The sequence below is a fragment of the Pan troglodytes genome, chromosome 15 (genome assembly GCF_028858775.2).
Source record: "Pan troglodytes isolate AG18354 chromosome 15, NHGRI_mPanTro3-v2.0_pri, whole genome shotgun sequence".
NCBI classification, from domain to species: Eukaryota; Metazoa; Chordata; class Mammalia; order Primates; family Hominidae; genus Pan; species Pan troglodytes.
The window spans coordinates 78,152,692-78,178,279 of NC_072413.2; the positions used below are offsets into that span (position 1 = coordinate 78,152,692).

The 25,588-nt window shown below is 37.8% G+C and overlaps 1 protein-coding gene across 2 annotated transcripts; it reads right to left on the bottom strand.

The window, feature by feature from the left end:
* Positions 1 to 257: 257 nt before the first annotated feature.
* On the bottom strand, positions 258 to 14,386 carry DIO2 (iodothyronine deiodinase 2). Of its 2 annotated transcripts, NM_001122637.4 has the most exon segments (3): positions 258 to 6,012; positions 8,985 to 9,092; positions 14,010 to 14,386. In NM_001122637.4, coding segments are annotated over 3 exon segments (930 nt in total). In that variant the 5' UTR covers positions 14,232 to 14,386; the 3' UTR covers positions 258 to 5,412.
* Between the last annotated feature and the right edge of the window lie 11,202 nt (positions 14,387 to 25,588).

Genomic DNA, 25,588 nt, shown 5'->3' on the forward strand with positions numbered 1-25,588 from the left:
ATGAATTCTGTGTGTAACTTGTTCATAAATAAGGAAAGTATCTGAAGATTTTCTTTTTACTTGTCTTGATTTCCTTGACGACCCTGGCACATAGCATGAGATTAAAATAATCTGGCATTGCTGGCTACTTTGCCCACAAATACCAAGGAATAAATATTAGAATGATGGATTCTCTTTCCCTTGTCAACCATGAATATGTCCCAGCCTGGGGCAAGTTCTAGGGAGAAATGTTAAAATAAACAAATAGAACCAAAGAGTAGCTTTATTCTTTTATTCAAAGTTTATTAAAATACAAGAACAAATTGTATAAGCACACATAGCACTCAGCACCAATATGATAACACTCTTTCTACTGATAATCTCCAAAGCAGTTCATTTTCTGCAACTGAGAAGCACATATGTGTAGCATATGCACGCATGCATTCTCACCACATTTACCCAGGACTCTTAGCATCATGTCCCGAATATTCTCCTTGCCAGGGAGACAAAGATGGGGAGAGGCAAACTAATGTGACTACATCCAACCACTAACTGAGTCGATGACTCTTTCGTCAGTAGTTATCATCCGCACACTGGTCAACTCTGCACATCTCTGTCTCCCTCTTCGGGCGCCCGATTACTTGGGCTAGTGAGTCTGGTGACAATGTGATGCAAAACTAAACAAAACTGGCCAACATTCCCTACCCAATATCATTTAATTGCTTTGGTTATAAAGTACTGGATACTTATTTCTTCACATCCCCCAATCCTAATACACATAAAAACCACGCTGACCAGTGACATGGGCCTGGAGAAGTCTTGAGAGAATTTTCTTTATTTCCCATCCCCTTCTGTGGGTTTCTTTCATTTATGTGTTTACCTGTTGGCTTTTTGAGGGGAGGGGGAGAAATGGAGGGTTTGAGCCAAAATAGTGACTTCATTAAACATCTGCTGGGTCTTCGAAGTCTCAGTAAATATTGAATAAGCTCCCTGGAGCTCTGCTGTTGCTGCCTAAGACGGGCAGCCAGCCCCGACTTGCATGAGCAGTCTTGTTTGGATATCTGCACATGTTTGCTTTCTATTGGTTCAGACTCACTTTGGAACAGAGCTGGGTCTGTTAAGTCTGAGACCTTGCTTCTGGTACTATACACATAGGGCATTAGGAAGTGGCCCAATGTTTTGCTCATCCTAAAGTCACTCAATGACTTGCAGCAGCCTTCAGCCTTCCTTCAGTTGCGAGAAGTTTGTTTTCAAATCTTCCCAGATTGGTAGACCAAGCCCTCAGGGCCTTGTTCTTCCCAGTTAGCAACTTTCTAGCTCTCCCATCCTGGATCCTCTCTTTTCTTAGAGAGCCTCAGGACATGACCAAGATTGTGCCCATTGCAAAGCAGAGATTGGTACTTAAGCCCCATTCTGGAAGCATATATGAAGAGTGGGTTTGGATTCTATTTTTAGAGTGAAGGAGGAAGTTGGAATCTAACTATATATATTTTAACTCTGACTTTTGGCAATACCATTTAGGGAAAACAAACAAAAAAAAACCTCCTAAAATTAAAAGCCTTACTTGCAGTCTCCACTGCTGAGACACATGACAGTGGGGATGTTCTGAAAAGCTCTAAATGCCAGTAAAGGTTTTCATTAATCCTTCAGCGGGACGGAAGTCAATGTCTACATTTTTCCTTTTTCAATGGTCATATGATCCTAATTAAAGTTATTTTCCAAACCATCAGTCAGAGGTCGGGTGGAACAAATGTCCAGATTCATCCATCCTCTTAAGATTGACATAAAGAGAAGTCCTGTAAATCAGTCAATTCCTCTTGCTTCGCACATAGGCCATAGGGCATGCTGAGGACACCTTGTAATCCACCTTCGAATTTTCCCAAAGGCATACATACTGTCTCTAACCGGCCCTCTAGAATTTTATGCAGCAAGGCAGCACCAACATGTGACCTCACCATATTTCATAATTTTTATTTCAGAGCCCAAATAGTAAAATACACTCAGGCAAAATGAAAGACAATAGGCTATTCTTCCCACTGTGATGAGAGAATAAGCACTTCCTGGTTAATGGGAGAAGAACTTAACTGAACAGATCACTGGGAAGTTGATACTACCAAAAATCAAGGAGACGTGCTATAAATGAGGTGAAGACACAGGACCAGAGACCCAATGTGAAAGAAGAAAGTCATGTAAGTTAAGTGACTGTCACTTAGCTATACAAAGTAGGAACAGTTACTAATCTGCCTCTAAGGAGGTCAGTTACATTTTAATAGCTGTATGAAACATTTCTACCTTACTGTGCGGGCATCTCCATTCACGCCCATTCAAGAAAATCATTGTTGATCCCACTAGTATTTCCACTAAGCAATAAATAAAGTCAGTTTTTGATAGGTCCAAGACATAAGTCTTTCAAACAATAAGTGTTTGAGTAGACCCAGATGCTATGATAATATCTAAAATTTCTTGGAAACTATTTCAATAATAGACAAGCTAATGAAGCTTAAAAGGCTAAACCGATAGCTCCATGTAAACACAGCCTATGGGAGAAACATGATTAGGGACTAAGAAAGAGAACTCAGACTTTTATATATGATATAAATATATCATAGATTTATACTATGATATATAAATAGATACACATTTCCCTGTGGGACTAAGAACTACAATTCTTCAAAGGAACATACCTTATAAAACACATGATACGTACATGAGTATTGGCAATCTAATAATTTCTCAGCATATCAGATAAAGCATTGATTTTCCTCTACCTCAAAATAATGAGTTCTTGTTAATTTCATAAAAGAATACATCACAAGAAATCATAAAAATTCATGTTGCGATAAATAGGTTACATAATTACAGGCTTAACCCTGATAACACCAAGACATTGTACATAGTGTAGGATTCCTGAGCTTTGTCCATTCATTTTCTCCATTGGCCCTTCCACAGCCTTTCTTCCAGAAATTCTTGCATGTTCTATTGAACATCTTCCTCCCTGATAGCCCATGTCTTTCTATGTTTCCTTCCTCTGCTTCATTTCTCCTTTGGGCTAACCTCAGGGAGAATTGTCTGCACACATAAACGACCTCCTTCTTTAAAAATACAGCACAACTGGGTGATTTTTCCATCATCCTTTTCCCCAGTTGACTAGCACTGCCTCAGCCTAATCTCATCCCCCCACCGGCTTATCTGACATACTGTTACTTTATCGTACATATAGAACAAAGGGGAAGTTTAAGGACAACAGTGTGAATGTGCTGCAACCAGATTTTTTATTTTACTGCTTTAGGGTTCCACGTAAATCTCAACACCATTTTGAGGTTAAAAATCAATGGGGGCAGAGATAAGCCTTGAATGTAGAGGTTAACAACTGAGGAATCTGAAATAATTATTCTCAATATGATTTTCCAGGAACTCATTAGATAATGAAATTTGCTTTGTTTCTTTGTGGGTGGTTTTTATAGAATTTAGAACATTAGAAAGCTGATGTTGCCATGAAAAATCAGTCCCAATGGAGCTTTAATATTTACACAATATACCAGCTGGTGACACGACTGATATGTTGCTCCCATTTAAAAAATAAAATAAAATACGTTTGGTTCTTGCACACCTAGTTCTCACTCTTTTCTCATTTCAGACAACTAGTTTAAGAATGTATTTTCAACTTTAGTTTTTTTCTATCCATTTTATTTATTTTTTATTCAGTTATTAATGGAATGGACAAAAGATCCTTTGATTGTACCTTTAAATACAATCATATACTATGATTTCATAATAGTCTCATACTTACCAAAGAGAAATTATGATACGAAAGTGGTTGGTCCATTCTTTTGGGAGCTATAATCTTTAAATATTACTTATGGGTAAAACTATAGTGTCTATTTTAAAAGGAAAAAAATATTTTATATATATATATTTTAAAATAGCATTATAATCATATACTATAGGGACTTTAGATTACTAAACCTCAGCTAATGGGACCAAAGGAAGATCCAAGTCCAAATTCAAATGTCAATGGAAATTCCATGATATACCGGGGGTTGCCGTATAACAAAGCCTCCAAAATGATTGATCGGAATTATCTCTAACTTCCTCTTCTTCTATTTTGCAATGGAAGTAAGCTTGTTTGTTTGCACCTATTCTTCACTATAGCTCACCTACTTTGGGAGGAAATCAAGGCTGTGCTGAATGGCCATGGTACCTACCTCCCGCAGCAGCTGAGAATATATATACATATATTTGTATGTATGTATGTATGTATGTATGTACGTATAATTTCTTCAGCTCAGCATTCAGAGAGAACACTGCTATAGAGACCAAGATTAGGAATGACTTGGGCCACATAGAAATTGTAGGAATGGGGAGGAAAAGACCAGCACCAGCAGACCCACTGGTTTTCCTTTAATAGGTATCATGGGGTATAATTAACCCACTGAAAATATACATACCACATACATGGTTCAAAAGTAATTATTTCCAAAAGAAACCCCTCACAATTACAAATATTTAAGTATTTTTTTTCTTTCAATCACCCCTTTCTCCTCTCTAGGAGCATATGACAAATATATTGTTTTTATATGTGTATTCTCTATGCCACTTTTAGTTGAGCTCCTTCTTTTTCTGGCCTTGTGTATGTTTCTATGTTTCTGTGGCTAACAAATGAGACCCACTCTCTACAGCTTAAGGGTGAAACTCTGTGAATTTTCCAAATCTTTCTGCCTCCTCTTTCCTAGCTTGTCAATTTCATTTCTTTTTTACCACTCTCTCCACCTGCCTAGAAATTAACCCTCAGATTACAGATGATCATTCTAACCTCCCAGACTGAGGGATCATTCTCGGTATCTACAAATATGCCAATAATTTCTGGGATATGAAGACTGAGAGCACTACATGGCTAGAAGCTGGAACATCAGAAACGACTCTAACATAAGGTCTAACCTTAACACCAACGTCTAACCACATGGCCTGGGTTCAAGGACTTGTTGTAATATTTGGGAATTTTCCAACTGGGCTCCATCCATGCCAAATAGAGCCAAGGCAATACCCTTTATCTTAACGTAGACAGTAGCTTCCCTAATGTAGTAATTATTCAGGTAAGTCTTTTCTTCTGGTCTCAAAGCATGCATCAGATGTATCAGTTCCTTCTCAATGCAGAATGAACACATGCTGAATTAGGGTTTCTTCCTCTCCATCTTGGGATCTTTTCACATAGGGCTTTTTACTAAGAAGAGAGGTGATACGGTTACTTACTCAGCCCAATGCCATTTGAGTAGTGAAAGAAGTATGGAGCTGTTAGAGATTCATGTTCTTCCGATAGATAAACTCCTGTCTTTCAGTAAGCCAATAGGGCTCTGTTGAAATATGGATTCAGTTCTTAATTTCCTTGCCTTTATATAACTTTTTTAAACAATAAGCTCTCTTATAATCATACCTTTAACCAGCTAATCTAGTTTTCTTTCATCTCTTGCTGAAATTCTTCTCCAGCCAATGCCGGACTTCTTGAAGGTTGTAGGAGAAGGGGCCCTTTCCTCCCAGATAAGCAATTTTCTGTCTCTGCACAATGCACACACGTTCAAAGGCTACCCCGTAAGCTATGTTGGCGTTATTGTCCATGCTGTCAGCCACAACTCGGCACTGGGGCGGCAAGGAGAAACGCTCCAGAAGCTGCTGGGCTGCTGCACATCGATCTTCCTGGTTCTGGTGCTTCTTCACCTCAAAAGACAAAGAGGAGTCCCCCGGTATCGCCCAGCCATCTGATGGATGAGCCTCATCAATGTAGACCAGCAGGAAGTCAGCCACTGAGGAGAACTCTTCCACCAGTTTGCGGAAGGCTGGCAGCTGGCTCGTGAAAGGAGGTCAAGTGGCTGAGCCAAAGTTGACCACTAGTGGGCGCTCAGGGCTGGCAAAGTCAAGAAGGTGGCATGTGGCTCCCTCAGCTATCTTCTCCTGGGTACCATTGCCACTGTTGTCACCTCCTTCTGCACTGGAGACATGCACCACACTGGAATTGGGAGCATCCTCACCCAATTTCACCTGACGGTAAAAAAAAAAAAAAAAAAAAGAAGAAGAAGAAGAAGGCGAGAATATCACATTAAACACATTGCCACTTGAATTCACATTAAATAGTTACAATTGGCTCTAATAGAGTGTGGTATTTCCTTCAGAGCATTTGGTAAACATTTATTGATTTGAGTAAAGAGGCATGATGGCAGGTAATGTAAAGAATGGCCCAAAAGATAATAAAAGTCTTTTTCATTCTGTATAGTCACTGAAGATAATTATTTTCATCACTGAAGGCACTGGAGTTAACTCTTTTTAAAATTAAGCCAAGGCTGGTATTCTTTACTATCCTTATTTTGCTGTCAATTCTTAACATGCATTCTATAACAAATGATTAATTGACTTCATTTTAAAAATTAGAAGCAAATGGTCTACTTTAAGACAAATTATCAGGGTCTTGGGACATGGTGCCTCTTTCTGAATTCTGAAACACCAGGCAGGACCTTCATTTTCTTGCATGATACTAAGTCATTTAATCTCAACCAATGGCCAGTGATACCAGTGGGCTCTATTCTTGGCCAGATCTAGAAAACCTGAGGTCTACCACTTATAAGAAGTGTTACTTCCACTTAACCTCTTTAGTGATTCAGCTTTCCCACCTGTAAAATGGAAATAATAATGCCTGTCTTCCACATATGGCAACTGGAGGACAACATGAGAAAATGAGCTCTTTGTGCACTGTAACTGTATGGGTGTGTGTTGTCCTTATCAGATGCTACCCCACCATGTGAAACAGAACGTCATCATTCTTGGGCAATTCTGTGTTTGTTTTTGTTTTTTTAAATGCCCTGAGCAAAGCTTTGCACTCTCCTCAATATGGCATCCTCCCTGGAGGCTTCTACTGCCACTGCTTACAAGGTGGTTCTTACCACTCCAGTCTTACAATTTCCATTTAAAAAAAAAATAAAAACAGACAAAAAAACAAAAATGGTTACTCCAGAATTCTACTTTAAGTCAATTTCTCATTTTCCATGTGTGCTTGTTTCCTTCTTTTTATCTAGGAAGTCACATTAAAAAGTACTTTTCTACCCCACAATTTGTTAACAAGCTCCTCTGAATGATAAAATATTGGGGCAGAAGAGGTAGAGATAAAAATTGTTTCATGTGCTCCCTTTGCACATGGTTTAAATAGTAGAGAACAGAATGAAGGAAAGTTTGCAGCCTTTGAATCTGTAAATTGATCATAAAAAGCAGGCAACAATAAAAGAGCTAATTACTTCAGTTTGAATTAATACGATTGGATCTTCCTTAGAATGGTTTAATCAAAGCCAATAACATTAGGGACAATTTAGGGACAGTACAATTGATTTTTATATACTATCCTTAATATTACAATATACTTCCAACTGGGTTGACTTATTTCCCTCATATACATACAGCCACACATAATGCTACTGTTAATTGAAGTCACTTCGAAGTGAATTGTTAAAGATGTAACAATCCAAACTGATATAACCCACTCAAGGGCTTTTATTCAGAAGCTTCTATCTAATGTTAATGCATAACTCATTTTAACCGTAGAGAAAGAATTAAAGTTCTTTCTCTCCCTTCTGAAAAATCCTAGCAGGGAAGGTTTGAAATAAGCATTATTAGTGTTCTAAGAGAAATCTTACTGTAATAATCTTCCTTCTCAGAAAGGAAGCTGCTGGTGTGATTTAAGTAAGTACATTTGTTTTTTAGTCACCACCACAGAGAAAATTATTTTGCTTATACTAACTTTCTTGATTAATTTGCAAATGACACTAGATGGAGAAATCTAATAAGCACATTTAGCTGGATTCTTTCATATGAACTACCCTAGTCTTTAAGGCATGAAAATATACGTCAAATTTAAAGATATACATGTTGAAGGTATTATTAACCTTTTAAGCCGTGAGTTCTTTTTGTACTTCTTTTTTTTTATAGATCTAGGTAGTGGGTAGCAGTCTCTTCTCTTTAGATCTTTCCCATTTGAAATAATAGTAATGATTCTAGAAGGGGTGTTTTAACAATATAATGTGTACTGTGTGCCTCAACGTACCGTGATAAGAAGACCTAAATGCATTCAGATTAGTCCGTTGTAGGGACTTCCTGTTAAGTAAGCAACCTGTACACTTGTAGGTTCTTGACAGGTAAAAACATTCATCTGCATTTTGGAATCATTTTTGAAACCCATGAACAATTATGTGGCCTTGACAAATGCGCCTCTAACCCCCTGATTCATCCGAGCAGACCTGTTGATCCTTTCATTATGTCTGATTATTCAACTGAATAATCTAATCTGTTGCTTTAGTCACAGGGGACTCTCTTATTACCTGCAGTAAATTTTCTTGGAAAGTTAAGGCACCTTCTCCTTCTTAGAAACAATGTATAGTTCAGCTGCAGAATTCTTTCCAAAACACAGACTAATTTGCCTTGGGAAATTTAGAGTAAGTACAACACTGTCGGTCTAAAATAAAAAAATTAGGAAAGTTACCAAATTCGTAATGCTCTTTATGTGGGGGATTTAGCATTTTGTTAGGATTAGGGTTAGACTGGGAAGTATTTATTTTATTGAATGAATGCTAGTTGTTATAATCCTAGGTCAGTGAAGACTTTTACACTTAATGATAACCCTGACCTGCAATGAACATAATCATATTTGGGTGATGGATAAGCTCACTGAGGCAGATAAATTTAGAAATATGAATCCTGGGGCCCTCTCATAGAGTACTACCAAAATCAGCACTCAATGTTATTGATCTGTCCTTGACAGTCTCATCTGGTCAGTGCACAAAACAAATGTGGCCTATTCTTTTTATTTTGTTTTTTGTTCTTTTTATTTTGTTCAGTAAGCCAGGGTCCCTTACTGAATGTTATAATGTCATAAATGGATATGCTTATTCATGAAGGTGCCTAGGCAAGAGAAAATGCATAGATAAAATTAATATTATTAATAAAACTAAGAAGGAAAAACACACACCCACCATCCATAAATCCAAATGTGAGTAGACCAGTAGTCTGCTTTTATAAGCTTCATATACTAGTCATAAAATGTGTCCATCTTTGCTAAAACCTGATGGAGGACAATTTAGCTAAAATAAAGAAAAAAACCTTTTTTTAGATATGGAAGTTTCCTTTAACCTAAAAGAAAATATTCTAAAAGGATATTACTGTTCATTCTCATCTCCCCATTTGGTCACCATAAAAATTAAATTCCTAATAGACCAGAGTTTCAAATGGAGAACTTCTTGGTTTGCTGGGTTATGCACCCTGCTGAGACAGGCTGGGAGAATCACCATTGTCTTCGATGATGGAAGATTCTTTGCTCTCCCCACGAGCAAAGCATTCCTTGACACAGAGCCAAAATGATGAAGAAAATAAAGTTGGTCCCATAATAACATTTAGGCTGCAGGAAAGAAGCTCAACAAAAACAAGTTATCCCCTGGTACTCCCAAACTTTGTTTTAATTTCCCACAGTGGCACAGAAAGTCTGGCCACAAGTTACCTATCATCTTAATTTCTCCTTCTTAGAGGGTTTGTGTTTGGTTTTTGTCCTTAATGAGACATATTTGCCAAAGAGGCATTCAAAAGGCATTTTTTACTCTTGCGGAAGAGTAATTAGGTCGGTACCTCTTTCCCTGCCAGCATTAGCCGCTCTAAAGAGAACCCTGCCCAGTATTTAATGCCCCAACACAAGAAGCATCATTTCCACTAATTGGTCTTGAAGTTCCGATGTTCCCAAAGGGTCCCTTTATTTTGCAAGGATCAGAAAGGACATACGTAAAATGTGATATTGTCATCGCTGACTTTTATCTCTCTCATCTGCACTATTACAGTGGTCCTTTCTTATGTTTTTGCAAGCAACATCAACACAACACCAAAAAAGGAGGTAAATAAAGGATTTGCATTTTTACAACAGAAGACATCTCTGGGCCAAGTTCAAATGTTGGAATGGAAATCTTTATAAATATGAACACGAACATAAACATATAGCATATATAAAAATTTGATTCCCTTGATGATGTTCAGTGTTCAGTGCATGGGGAAAAAGGAAATGCTGCTTTAGCATGTGGACTGTGAAATGCAGGGCAAGGGGGAGAAAAGAACCATTCATCAAGTAGAAGCAGAAAATACAGCATATACTACTAACCTTGTTTCTTGTTTTGGGATTTTATTTCTTTTTCTTTTCCACAGCCTGAGAAAGCCTTGTGGACAATATATCACATAATCTCATAACAGAAACTAAAGCAAATTACAAAAATGAAGGGTGGGTGTGTGGTAGCAGAATTTTCACACATACTTCTTGCTATCCAAAGCCCTGAAAATGGCTTTATTAACTATCAGGAAGTTTCAAATTCTTTGACATAATGACCAGGCTACATCAATGTCCTTAGAAACATGGCCAAATTATCATTAAGCAGAGATTTAACCATTTATATTCAGATTGGCCAAATAAATCAGAGTTGAAGAATAGGCTACGTACTCCTTCCTCTGAGCTCAATTCCCTTTTAGCTATTCTCTTTTTAATTTGTACCTTGAAAATGTAGCTCTAAGCTCTATCATTCCCCAATGTTTTATCCAAGTGATGGACAAGCTCTGGCTGTGGCCTGCTTTGTGTTCTTTTGGGACTGTTTCTCTCTTAAAAGGGCCATTTTCCATTGTGGAAACTAGTGTCAAAGGCTTGAGGTGAATGAAGAGGAGGAGGAGAATGTTAAAGAGACCCTTTCAAAACCAAAATTATATGTTCAAATGAATATGTTTTCTGTACCTCTGCAATATTAACCGTGCAGAAGCTAAACTGCCTGTCAGCATCTATACTGTGTGTTTACTTTTACACTTCATTTAGGTAAGAGCCAGGCTCCCAGACAGAGCAATTTGCTTATTGGTTGCATGTTTTTAGTCTCTGAGCGCCGGCACAAGGATATACTGTTCAGATGCAATGACACTGACTAAAGAAACTTAAATAACAAACACCTTTTATTCACCTCAGGGTCTCTCACCAGTGTCTATAGACTTTCCTTTCAATCAAAATTGTACACAGAATCCATCTCTTACTAAACTCACATTATCTTTAAAGGTTTCTCCATAAAGTTAATTCAAATCCCTTTCAACCTTTTAGAAAGGGTTTATTTTAAAAAAAAGAAAAGAAAAGAAAATATTTTGTTCTTTCCTTATTTCTGTGTTGCCCCTTGTGAAGGCAAAACACAGGGATAATACTTTTACTCCACTTTCTCTACATATCTTTCCAGGCATCTGACATGCAGCAACAAGGAGAATTAATAACAGTAAATCACATGTGTAGTTGTATCACATGGGCACACACCCCTCTCATCCTGGAAAACTTCACTTCTGGGGATGGGCAGCCTCAAAATAATGCAAGTCAGGGTTATGAAATAGTGTGATGCCATCTCAAACAGAACCTCTTACAACGTCTCTGGAAATGACTACACCCAAAGACAGCGGCACAGATGACAAGAGCATTCAGAGAAGTGATCCAACCTGGTTGAGAGATTCTGAGTGACCCTCAAATGCCACCACAGAAACCACCACCCTTGCCATACTTGAAGACAGAAAAGAGACCATCATTCAGTTCCAGCTGTGTTCATAATGTTTCCATTTATCACACACCCAGTCCAGTCTTGTTTCTGGATATGTGGGTCCTGGGGTTGCTTCTGCACATGGTAGCTATTACATAAATCATCAAAAGCAAACATAATAACATCAGTCGTGAACTTGGTCACTAATCAAATCAGTAGGCAGGGACAAAGAAATACAGAATAGGAATATACAAACCACATGCAAAAAGAAAAAACAAATCACTCATCCTTCGCAATTTCCTAGAATAGGAATAACAACATATTGCAACACAATGGAACACTATACATTGGTGAAAAAAACAATAAACTTTATTAAAGATGTATTTGTTTGCTTTTCCATTTTATGTTCAATAAGCTGCTTAATGGGAGAAACAACCTCACTTAATATTTGTGAGTAACATTACAGTGCCCATTGTTTATATGAGAGATGACTGTTTTTCATGTTTTTCTTAATGAAACATGACATTTATATAAGAAATATATGTATATAAGTAAAATTCTTCCAATAAGTTTTTTTTTTTTTACTTTATAGGCAAAAGGCAATTGTCCTTCCAAAAAGTAAGAGTTTAATATACTGAGATCAAATCACTGATATTTCCATGGTATCTGCTAACACGTATAAAATATGATGTTGAAGAGGGAACTTCCTAATTAATAATATGTCTGATATACTTGTGTACTCCTCCACCTGCCTCCAAATTGCCTTCCACTAAAACAAACCATTAAAAACTTCCCATTCAATGTATACTTTTGTGGAAATGAAATAATCAATTCAATATCTACTTTTCTAGATCTCCCGTCCTCGCTGACATGCACAATATAAATGAGTTTTTACTGTTAGAACTTTGAGCACCAATTCATATTCTCATAAAAGAATTTCCATCTACTAATAAGAGCTCTTACTATTCACATTTTTAACAACAATAAACACAAACCCTCTTTGGGTTACTATCAATAATAAAGATGTGCATTGTGGTAAAATTTCCCTAGTTCACAACAGATATTTTCTTCTTGAACATCTGATTTTCAGAAGAACAATCCTGTCCTGAATTCTTTGTAATTTTACAAGTTACTTCTTCTCTTTTCTTGGCGCATGGTTTTAGTTTTCTAGTGTTTATTTATGCAGGATGCATTCCCTTGCGCCTCTATTATTTCGAGTTCCCCGTCTCTGGTTCTAAGGTGCTGCCTGCCTAAAACACACCACTTCACTTGAACACCTGGCTTCTATATTCCTCTAAAATACAGATGTACAGTTGCTTTTTCTGGCATCTTGGGCAAGGTCCCACAACACTTTTAGGGAAACCAAGATTGTCTATTTTGATAACTACTTTTGCCAAAATAGTTCATTCTTCTCAAGCCTGGTTGAGGGGGTGGAGGGGACCTTTAGAAGTCATATGGGCATAGCAGGTGGGGGAAAACTGACAAAAGACCGGGGCGAAAATCATCCTCTGTGCCCCTGAAGATCTTAGTTGAAAATGCTCTACTAACATCTCTCACCAGCAAAAAGCCTGGAACACAGTATTTTTCATTTGGAAACTAAGATCACTACCTCTGATTTTGAGAGAGCAGCCCCTGGGCACTACCTGAGCAGGTAAGGGAGACCACTGCTCTAATGCTCATAACAGCTCTGAGATTTAATGAATCACAGACCCATCATCTCTTTCTAGGGCAACGTATTTTATTTTTGAGAAACAAAGTAAAGGAGGCTTCCCTTACAAATGCTGGATTTCCGACAGCTAGTTTTCAGACTTTTCTTTTGCAAGTTGATATCTAGTAACTCAGGATCACTGCCTGAAAATCGCTTCCAAAGGGTTCAAATTTGAATCAATGTAGAGGAGGTGGCACACAGCTGCTTGCTTTCATTAACTCTTACCTCTACCAGAAACCAAGCAGCTACGATGCCCAATCACAATTTCTATGACCATTTTCTTATCTTGTCAACTCTCTGAGAGTTCTGAGTAGCATTTCTCATTTCTTGCTTTTCAGTACCCACCCCTCGAACATACTTCCTCAGTGTACCTCAGCCTCCCATCAAGCAAAAAATCAAAATTCCAGTTTATGGCAAGAGCAGAATAAATGCAGCAGTCTCCTCTTCTCCATCATTTTCTGACTTTTCCCAAGTTATTGTACCAGCACAAATGCCTTCTACTCCCAAATCACAGCAAGATATTAATAACCCTTAGTAGAAAGATTCCTTATTAGGTCACACAGAGTCATTATGGCTTAATAGCTGTCACCCTCCCAAGCTAACCTGTGCAACAGGTGTGGAAAGTAAACTTAGAGGCTCACTTGGCAACCCCACAAATAGGGCTTCACAGCTCTCCCCCCAATGCTCCCAATGGCCTCTGGTCCCCAGCATATGAGCCCCTGCCCCTGTAGACCTAGGGAGAAGCCCTTCTCAGCTCGGCTCACCTGTTTGTAGGCATCGAGGAGGAAGCTCTTCCAGACGCAGCGCAGTCCCTCTGAGGTCAGCATGCGCCGCCACTCTCCGCGAGTGGACTTGGAGCGGCTCAACAGCAGCACCACGTGCTTGAGCAGAATGACCGAGTCATAGAGAGCCAGGAAGAGGCAGTTGGAGAAAAAAACTGGCAGAATTTGCAGTGTGATCAGCAAGTCTACGCTGAGGATGCCCATCTTCTCTGCCTCCTGAGTCAGTTCCTTTGTGCGCTCTGGTTCCCCTTCACCCTCTTATTTAAAAGGGGGGTGGTGATAAAGGGGGTGGGGGAGGTAAGGGGGAAGGTTGGGGGTTGGGGGAGAAGGGGGAAAAAAACTAAATTAAAAGGAAGCCCAAGTTGTCTCCTCTTTCAAAGAAGCAGAAATGGCAAGACTAAGTCCAGTCTCTCCAGCCCAGCAGTTGGAGTGTGCCCATCAATTCATTCAATTCGGAGCTGCTGCCTTTTTTTTTTTTTTTTTTTTTTTTTTTTTTCAGGATTTAAGATGTTAAAAAAAAAAAAAAAAAAAAAAAAAAAGCTGGCGTACTCGTCCCTAATCCAGTTACCTCTGTCAGAGTCCGTTAAAGACAAGCAGTTCTACTTTCATTTCCAAGCACCTATGAGACTGTGGCAGAGATTTTAAAATTTTCTTTAGCCTTTCATTGTCTCTATGCTCTTTAAACGTAGCCTGTTTCTTTCTTGAATTGCCAGAGTTTTTTTTTTTTTTAATGTGCTTTAAGGGTAGTTTTTTTTTTTTTTCTTTCTTTACTCCGTTTTACACACACTTTCTGTGCTTCTCTTTCTCCCAGTCTCACTCTCTCCCTTCCCCAGGAGCGACTGACTCCTCTTTTTTCTCACTCTCTGTCTTTCCCTTCTTGCTATCTGTCTGTGGTGCAAAGTGCCTCTCTCTGCAGCCCAGTGAGTCTCCCTGACGCCTTTTATACATTCCCTGGCTAATTGCTGCAATAGAGAAATGAAAGCCTAATCTTGGTAAAGATCTTGACGTCATTGAGAAAGAGGGCTTTACTTTGGCCAGGACTGCAGTGAATAGAAAAGCAAAACTCGACAACTTTTTTTTTTTTTTAGAAGGGGTTGGGGAGAGACAGTGGAATTTTGCTTTGTGATTTAAAGAGAGAGAAAAAAACTAATACCCTTGACAGCCTTCAGGAAATGCTTCCAAACTTTGGGAAAAGTAATTTAATATAATGTGCAGATTGATATGGCCAACACTCTCTCTTCTGATTATCATTATCATTAATTTATGAGGGGTTTTGGAAAGAAAGGATCCTGGAAGGCAGGTAGAAAAAAGGAAGAGTATCACAGGTGGTCTTTGCTCTGTTTCTTGGAAAACATGAACATTTATATACAATCTTTATACCTTTATACCATGACTCCAACCCTTTGTAAGATCTGTGACCTAGGTCCTTTAAATTTTTTGAGTCATTATCTTATTTAAGAAAATGCAAAGTGAGTTGTAGGTGGAAAACTTGTAAACTATTTGAGTACCATCCCAGCATTTCTTTAAAGCTTCTTGCAGAAACTTGAATACAGGTTTCTTTTTAGTTTTACCCAAGCTTCTAATGAAAAAAAAAAAAAAAAATCCAAGTTCCTCCAGACAGGGAAGGAGCTAGGCGACATTCTTTTAGCTTCATTTTGCAGATAAAATTAAAACTTTCCATTGAATAGCATTAAGAAGCCATAAGACTGAGAAATTATTAATGAAAGCTCTTTAAATTTGGTGTTTCACCTACTTCTGTTAGCATAACCCCTAAGAGACCTGATACTTTAAGGAATCTTCCTTTTTGTTTGAAAAAAAATTTAATTAAATGTATGGGAAGTTAAGAGCCGACTGAATTGGTTCAAGGTGCCACATTGACCATTGTTCATTGGCTTGCCTCTCCCATGAGTCTTTAGGACAGGTATTTAGGCAGACAATGCTTTGGCAGAATGGCATGACCCCCACTTTATTCTACTTTTTCATCCTGTGTTACCTAATAGATCACTGAGTTTTCTCAGTGATAGATACTGAGTTTTAGATACTGGGTAATAGATAGCTGAGTTTTCTATGTAGCCAGAGCTTAGGCATAAGCTAAGCAGTAGGTGCAAGCTTGTGGTTAGCGTATTGCGTATTTTTTCCATGTGGCTAAAACCTTCATGATCACAGAAATAATTTAAAAGCCTAGACAAGAGTCATTAATTTGTCGTCCTGTTAGCTGAATTCTGCATATTAATGCATTTTGTTTGGTTGGCAGGTTGCTTTTTTGCCTTTAAAAAAACAATAATCAAAAGAGAATGCCTTTAGGTTCCGTGAGAGCAGGGATTCTTGTCCACTTTGTTCACTGCTACCTCCCCAACACCTAGAACCATGCTTGGCGCACAGTCGGCTCATTGAGGATGTCCTGAATGAATGAATGAACAGGGCATGTAGAGGGCCTCTGCATTGCTCTACACTAGGGGGCACCATTCACATACAATATGATGTGAATGGGGGTGCCCTGGAATTGTAAAACGTGGTGGCCTTGTGCAATGCCCTCTCTTGTGACACAACCCTCAGCATTCCCTACAAATTCTTTCATTTTTTTCATTAGTTTGGCTCCTGATGAGTTTATAATTTGCATCTCATGGACGAAATTGTTAAAGACTTCAAAGCTTAGAAAAATAATATAAACCACATAGAAAAATTACACCTTCCCTATGACTAGCATACAATGTTAGCAAAATAATATTACTAATATATGCATTGTACATTTACTGCATGTATCTTCTCAAACTACTCAATGTCCTTATGGGAAAAAAGAAAGAACAAAGGCAGGGAGTTGACAACACAGTATTTTAACTGGTGGAGATGTGAAAGCTATATTGCCATAGTTCCCACCAACAATGGCAGAAGGAGGTGTAGACTCAGGAAATGCTGCTTCCACTCAATTACCCAGGCCTTAAAATCTCTCCCCTTCTCAGACCTTCATTCTACCTTGATTGAATTAAACCAGTGCTCCCCTGCAGTGGAGACTTCAGCAGCTTTAAACCAATTCTCTCTCACTTGCTTTTGCTCTTAAGGAGGAAAGTATGTTTGTAAATGGCAAGCTAAGGAGAGGGATTGATAGAAAATCAGAAAAACCTTTCTTTTAAATGTGAAGTTCAAAGCATATCCAGACTTTAAGTGGTTATAAGTTAGAATTAGGACTCTGTTGGGGGCTTTTGTTTCTTTTTATTTATTTATTTATTGAGGTTAGAAGTGTTTGAAGGGAATTTTTTTTTAAATAGGAGAACAAAAAGATACACAGCCAATCTGGTTATGTCATTTCTCAGATTTCTTCTATCATTTTTCTAAATGAACGATAAACACATCACAAAACTGAGGGCCATTCCTCTAGCAGATAGACAATCTGTCCATCCAAGAAATTACATTTCTCCAAAGCTATTTCTTTTTTTATGCATGGTGCACAATTGCTCGTTCCAGTTATTAAGAATATTTACCACATTGATTTTCAAGTAATTTTATACTCATTAAGTAACAGAATAATCCTAAGGTGACAGAGTATGACTTTTCCCATCATATAGATGAGAGAAAGCAGATTACCAAAATTAGGGAGTCCAAGCGGGTGTTGGGATATTTTCCCTAACTCTAAATAAGCCTCACTTTTTTTCTTTAATGTCTGTTATGGGTCCTGGTCATTACTCTGAGAACCAAAACCCTTGTTGAAAGTGGTTTGCTAGTAATTTAATCTTCAAAATGGCAAAGGCTGTGAGGACTTCACATCTGTTTAAGACTGTCCCGACTCAGGCTCCTTGTTTAGATTTCATATGTTCTTTCAAAGGGCTTGGCTATCTTCTTGGTCATGTATGTGTTCTTAGCAATCAACATGTAATGAGTGAAATGCAAACCAACGAGGGGCATGTCGGTTGCATTTCCCCATACGATGTTCCACACGGGTTTTAAATTCCAAAGAGAAGCAGCCTAGGGCAAAATGCTTTGGGCTTTTTATGAAAAAACCTTTGCAAAATTGTTTAACTTTTTTATATTCCCATAGTAAAAGAGCATCATGTCCTACTGTTGCCTCTTTCTGGTTGGAAAATAACAAGCATATGAGTCACAAGACTTTCTTTAGTCCTCTTCTTGAGTCTAAAATTGAGATTGAGAAAATAAAGTTGGATAATCTGAAAGCAGACTTGGAAATTTTAAGCACAACAGTTGCCACTACTATTTCCTTATTCTTATTTGAAAGAGCAGAAGAGCATCCAGACAGTTCTGTCATGTTAACAACTCATACCGTGGACTTTCAAGCTGCCTTTGTTTCGTGGAATTTTATTCTTTCTAATTCCAGTGATTTGTCAAGTGCATAATTTAAAAAATGGCATTTCATTTTTACTTTCTTAAAAACATGTCAAATAAATACATTATAAATCCAAAAATGTCTGGAAACAGCAGGCATGCTGATTTTGGATTTGAAAATATGGTTGCCATACATAACGCCTAAAACAGCGCCGCTCTTATCAGAGCAAGGAATCACAAACTGTATAACCTACTGCCTCCAGTGACTCTGTGCCTGACAGGGAGTTATGACGAACGGCTTACACCACAACTACTGAATCACTCAAAATTCCCTGTGGGCCCATCCATTCCACAAACAGCCGTGTTCTCTGCCTTGTGATGAAAGGAGAAGCTCAATGGATAAAATACACAATCCCAGAATAAACTCTGACACACCTTGAGCACAGCAACTTGGGGGCGGGAGGGCAGGCTGACGCCTTGGGAGGTATGAGCATTCTCTCCCAGCAGCCCTCTCCGTAGGTTCCTCTGCAGTGCTGGCAGACAGCACCCATCCGAGTTGTTAATGCATTCTTCCCTCAGGAACTGTTGCTTCTCTTTTTTTTCCAGGCTACCTACTGGTAAGACAGAGGGGGAGAAAAAGACAAAGGAAATAAAAAGGAGAGGGAAAGCAAAAATGAGGAGAAAAAGGGAGATAAAGATGGTAGGAGATAGGCAGGGAAAGAAAAGATTCAATGAGTTGCCAGTGGAGGCCACCAACAAACAGCCAATTAATGCTAATTGTGGCGATGCTCTTTGTGAGGCCACAGCTGTCCGGTATCTGGATGAAAGCCACCACCGCATTTCACAGAGGCCACAGAACAGCTGTTAGGAGACAACAATATACTTCACTTAGGATTGGCCTAGTCTGGATCCACATTGATAGCCAATCCCCTCTCCCCACTGCCCAAACCTCTCCAGGTGCCTTGACTCTTATTTGGTTTTGAGAACAGTTTATCAGCCTCTAGAGACACCCAGAGTTTGGGATGCTGTGGGAAGAGGGGTGGTAGGGGAATTAAGAAGAAGACTTTGTAACGTTATACATGGTGAATTGATTCATGACCAAAAATAAATAAATAAATAAATAAATAAATAAATAAATAAATAAAAAGTTGAAAATGAGGAAACTGAACTCACCCTTTCTTTTCTGAAACTGTGACTCAATCTCTTCTTTCTCCCTAAATCCTTGACCCAATGCAGTAGACCAAAAGAAACAAAGGAAAATGGTCAAAAAAGTCATCATCTCTGGAACAACATTTCCTTTACTTTGTTTCATTCCTCGGCTTGTAGGAAACCACCGGATGATATTAAGTTTTAAAATAAAATAGGTCATTCTTTATAAAAGGCTTTACAGCAGCTTTTTTAAAAAGTCACTTATCCATCACCTCCCTCATATGCTGAAAATGTGAACACCAAGCATGACAAAATATATTAAGAAACATGCTGGCTCATGCCATTTCAGAGGTAATGGTGTAGTTTGTTCCCAATGAGAGCAAAGGATGCCACACCTCCTCCCTCAAGAATCAGTACACTAAGTAAGGCTCAAAGAAAATAAACTAGATATTCTATTCTAACCTCAGTGGAAATGAGGAAGCTAATAGAATGAACTGTAGCATGAAAAATTTCTGTTTGGTAAGAGGATAAAATACCTGCAATGAGGATGATTGTATAATGAGTGTGTTACCAAGGGAGGTTATGAAAATGTTATCAGTGGACTCACAAGGTAGGGAGGAAGGCTAATAAAATAATCTCTCAAAACCTTTTTAAGCTCATGGTACTCTTAAAATAATGGTTCAGGATAAGTTACTACATAACATTACATAAACAACACAACAGAGCAACTGGTGGGACACAATAATTTATAAATTATTGTTCTGTTTCCATTTCAATTTTGAAGACTAATTTTTTTGTCATATTAAGTGAATCCTTATGCTTTTCTAAGAGGTGGTAGACAGGAAAGCATTAGTGTGTCTTCCAAGGACAAAATATAAGGCATGAAATTTGAATCTATTTTTACATCCAGTCTCATTTATTAGATGGACACTGGGAGTCTTTTATCAAGATGTGACCACTTAGCTAAATGATTATTTTCAAAAGAGATGTATAAACAAATTTCCAAATAGTCATGCTTTACTATGTCAGGGGAATTTTCTGTCATGTTTTAAAGACTCTATGTCTGCCTTCCCAAAATAAAACCAAGACATTTTATGTTTTTTGTATCAGTAATAAGCTAAATGATACACAAATCTAAGACCTCAAATTCCTCAAAGCAAATACCTCTATTGCTTTCTGATAAATGTTAAATAATACCAACTCACTCAGCAGTTTGGCATTTGCCTTTTATCAAGAGATGTCACGTTCTGGTGGACTTCAATCATAAGTCACAGAATCTATTTCTGGGGCCATACAGGCCCATATGACCAGAAACAAATCTCTGATTTTATTTTTCTACCTGCAAAATGGAGGTTAAAATGTTTTCTCATATTTATGCCATGTTGATGGGTAATATATTCAAGTTTATAAGAAACTTAGCTTTATTCTAAAAATATTCAATATAAAAAAAATCTTGACAAGTTTTTTCAGACCTGCCTAAGTCAATAGATTCCGTCTAATAAGACCTTCTTTGTAAAAACAAACAAACAAACAAACAAAAACAAAGACACACACACACATAAACAAAAAAAAAAAAACAAACAGACCCTGGCAGGCAGGCCACGTATTATTTTTAGTTTGAATTACCAACCCCTTCTACCTAACTTGATGGAAACTTTGGATGTAGTAGAAAATAGAAAAAAATATCTGTAACTAGGAACTTTATGGGTGGGTTCTTTGCCTAAAGAATAATAATTATCAACCTGAATCTTAAACTCAACCCTAAACTGAACCTGATGCAGAGCCCTTGAGAGAGGTATGTTCCTTACCTCTAAATTACCACATAACATTCCCTTTATTTTCCAAGATTCAAGGGAGAATAGAAATAAAAGCTGGCCAAATATTCCTGACCCTGGAAAACAAATGTTCTCTAAGTTTCCTGGACCAGAAAGGAGTAGAAAAACTTTTAAAAACATAGGAGAAAAATCAATGACATTTTAATGGACAATGTGCTTATCAAAGTAAAGCCTCAACAAAATGCAGTGTTTGGGCCTGGCAAGGTGGGTCATGCCTCTAATCCCAGCACTTTGGGAGGCCAAGGTGGGTGGATCGCTTGAGGCTAGGAGTTCGAGACCAGCCTGGCCAACATGATGAAACCCCATCTGTACTTAAAATACAAAAATTAGCATGGCGTGGTGGTGCATGCCTGTAACCTCAGCTACTCAGGAGGCTGAGGCACGAGAATCGCTTGAATCCAGGAGGCAGAGGTTGCAGTGAGCCGAGATTGGGCCACTGCACTCCAGCCCAGGCCACAGAGTGAGACTCTGTCTCAAAAAGAAAAAAGAAAAAAATGCAATGTCTGCCAATACTTTGGGTACTACTTTGCATGCTCTTTAAGAGATCATTTAAATCATCCTACAAAGAAATGTTTCCCTACTGTCCTGGGACCTGAAAACTATGGATCTCAAAAGATTGTCTTTTTATACAACAGACTCTCTCTTCTAGGCATTAGAGGGTACCAGTGGTTGGAAAAGGCAAATGGTGAAGCAGAAAGGTGGAAGGTAGGGCTGGATTTAGAGGAATGGATGTCATAAGGAATTTGAGGGCAGTGCAATAATAAATAGCATTTGATTGCCTTATTGCAATAGATGCTAAATATTAGAAAAGTAGAGTTCAATTAGTTCAATGACAGGATATGAAATTGAAAGTCAGTAGGCAAAATATTTCCGTTTTCTATCTGTAACCCCAGCATAAAGACATGGGATATGTGAGAAAAGGAATAGGAAAAAGCCAAGAGACACCGGCTTACATTAGAAAATCTACTCAAAATCACTCAAAGGATTGACAACTGTAAGTCTTTTTTTTTTTTTTTTTTTTTTGGTTGAGTTATCCATTCACTTACAACAAACATTTGTTGAAAGCTACAAAGTTAGTCATTGCGCTGGGCATTGAAAATGATCCTGAGTCTCAAAAATGTTTAGAGACCAGTAGGAGGAGACAGACATATAAACTAAAGAAGGCAACACGATGCTTCCTTACATGCTATAATACGTGCTATAATAGAACTGAATCGTACAGTAGAGTATAGAGAAAGAATTACCCAAATCTGTGTGAAGCCAGAGTCAATAAAGAGTTAATGAAGAAAATGCACAGGTCCAGCTAAATACAGTATTACAAAATGAAATTCATTCATGTGGTATTTGATAATGGAACAAGTTTAAAACGATTGTTTTGTATACACCGTGTTTGTAACATTTTATTATAAATCACTATGAGAGGAACTTACGTGGTATTTTTTGACCTTAGAACATAATTAGGAATGGATAACCTTCTCTTGATAAGCATAAAGTTGATAGAGATCAACAAAATGAAAGAAGTTTGTTACAATCTTGTTTTGTGTGTGTGTGTGTGTGTGTGTTTTGTTGTTGTTTTGTTTTTGTTTTTTGAGAGGGAGTCTCGCTCTGTCGCCCAGGCTGGAGTGCAGTGGCGCGATCTTGGCTCACTGCAAGCTCAGCCTCCCGTGTTCACGCCATTCTCCTGCCTCAGCCTCCTGAGCAGCTGGGACTACAGGCGCCCGCCACCATGCAATCATTGTTTTTGACAGACCCTATCAGTATCAGCAAGGAACAGGGACCTGGGTACATCCTTTGTCTCCTTTTCAATTAACAGAAAGTTAGTGCATATAAGCTCAATGAGTCTTAGCATCTAGGTGTTACAGAGCATAGGAACTAGGAAGCAGTTCTTGGCAATGCTGTTCATTTATAGTTAAAGAATACATTAGTGGTGAAGATAGCAACAACCAATTAAATTTTAGTTCTCCACAGCCACACTTATATAATTTGGAGCCATTCCTTTCATTTTGGGTTTGGCCAGGTACCTCACCATGACATTTTCATAAAACATGCTGACATTCCAAATTAGTGACTAGATAATATTAGAGCCTTTGGAATTAATCTTAGTATGAATATTAGTGGTAATATAATAACTAATATTAATGCTGCTTGTTGGGGGGAATGGGCTTATAACTAAAAATGACTTTAATCTACATTTCCATTCTTCCAATTCTCCTCAGTCTAAACCTCAGGAAATTACTCTTGCTTCATTTGTGGTGCTTCTTACCTCTGTCCTCTCATGACAAGTCACCTGAACAGTGCATAGGAGGCACGGCTAGAGACTTTGAGGATGTTTACTGGTAGTAGAGTTGTATAGGCCATCTCAAGAAAGAGGTAGACATCAAGATTTCACGAATATAGGAAGTATTTATGAAATACAGAGTCTGTCGTATATGGGTAAAATGAACATTCTTATTTCCATATTCAGAGTATAAGTTCCTGCTGGGAAACAGTTAAATCCTGAGATTTTTTTAAAAACTTTTTATCATGGAAAAATTTCAAACATATGCAAAAGTAGAATGATGTGTATAAGGAACTACTCAGCATAAGCTCCTAACCAATCTTGTGTCCATCTTTATAACCCCTACTCACTTCTTGCTTCCTATGTAATTTGAAGGATGTTCCAGTGAAGTTTTTGGTCTTCCCAGAACATCTACAATGGTATTATTGTCTACAGAAAGCATCATATAAATTACCTAGCTAATTGATTTTTTTCTCTTATATCTACCTTTTTGCTCTCTCTTTGACAATCATCTGTCAAGCTACTAAGAAATACATGGGAAATAGAAATTTTTCTCCATCATTTCTAAGCTAGAAACCAATGTTTTGTCTGAGTGCCTACATGCTACAGTGATAGGTGTTTTTAAAAAGGTAGAGACAGATAAAAAAAAACCATAACATTTTCATAAATTATTGAACCACAGTCATTTTCTTTTTTTCGCATTCATTTTTAATGGTATGCAGTACACATGCTGACTCAGAGTAAGATTGCTTTTTAAATTATGAGGTGGTCTCAGTTTATTCATTTACATCTATCCCAAAATGCAATGTACTACAAGGTATGACAAGAAATTGCCATCCAGGTCATAAGAATCTGACAACTGTGATAAAACAGAAGCAGATGATAAGAATTTGTGGAAGTAATCAATACCAAACTAATGTGTTTCTTAATAAGAAGTTTCTCATAATGAAACTTCATTGATACAAAAAACAAGCAATTTACCATAAAAACAAATACTGTATGACTATAAACTTCTTAGTGCAACTCATAATAGGTCTGTGCAACTTACTCTCTAAAGTCATTCCCCTTCCTGAGTCATTGACCTTGTCCTACAAGTAATAATCTCTTTCATCAGTGATCTGTCATCTTCTCAACTATTTACCATTCCAGAACAACCCCAAGCCCAGAAAGTGATGAATGGATGTTTTGGAGGTTTTTATGGAAAATGTAATACCCTTCCCCATATCACTGATTACTGAGAGAGGAGGAAGGTGGGAGGGGAGAAGTGTGTGCAACTATTTGATTCTCTGCACTCTCTCCAACAGAGGTATAAAATTTTACCTGATGCTCTACAAGGATAGCACACTTGCATATATGCATGTACATTAAATTTTGTAGGTGTGCTTTGCTATATTGAAAAACAGATTCAAATAATAAATCTCAATACATGCAAATGATTTTCTTTTCCTACAATACATAAAAATGCCAGGGCAATCTGCTTTCTATGATCAGACACCAAAGAGCTAAACATTGAGTGATAGCCAATGTTATGAGACACATAAAAATGAAATAAAAATGAGTAAGAACATAAACATTTAAAGAGATAAACACTGTCAAACAGAAATGATTACAAAGTTTGTAACAATCTGCATTTTTCATTGTTTTCTATCTACCTAGCCTTCCCCACTAAGAATTTCTTTTGCTTATTTTCCTTCTTTTAATAATGTTGGCTCCCATAATCATTGACATTAGAGGACAGGAAGCAAGACTCAGTTTATATTTATTGGGAGAAATATAAGTAACTTGAAAATGCAAAAAAATTCCTATATTCTTGAATGTTTTAGTTAGCAACTTTCATTTAATAGCTCTGAAAAATTGAACCTCTTCACAGGGATACTATTTGTTTATCTTGTGCCATATGAAACTACCACATTCAACCTTTTCTTAACCTACAAAAACAGCAATTTCATATGGTTTAATTATTTGCTAATTTTAAATAGCAAAAGGTCTACAGATTGCCATTCTACTTGAACTATATATGGTTA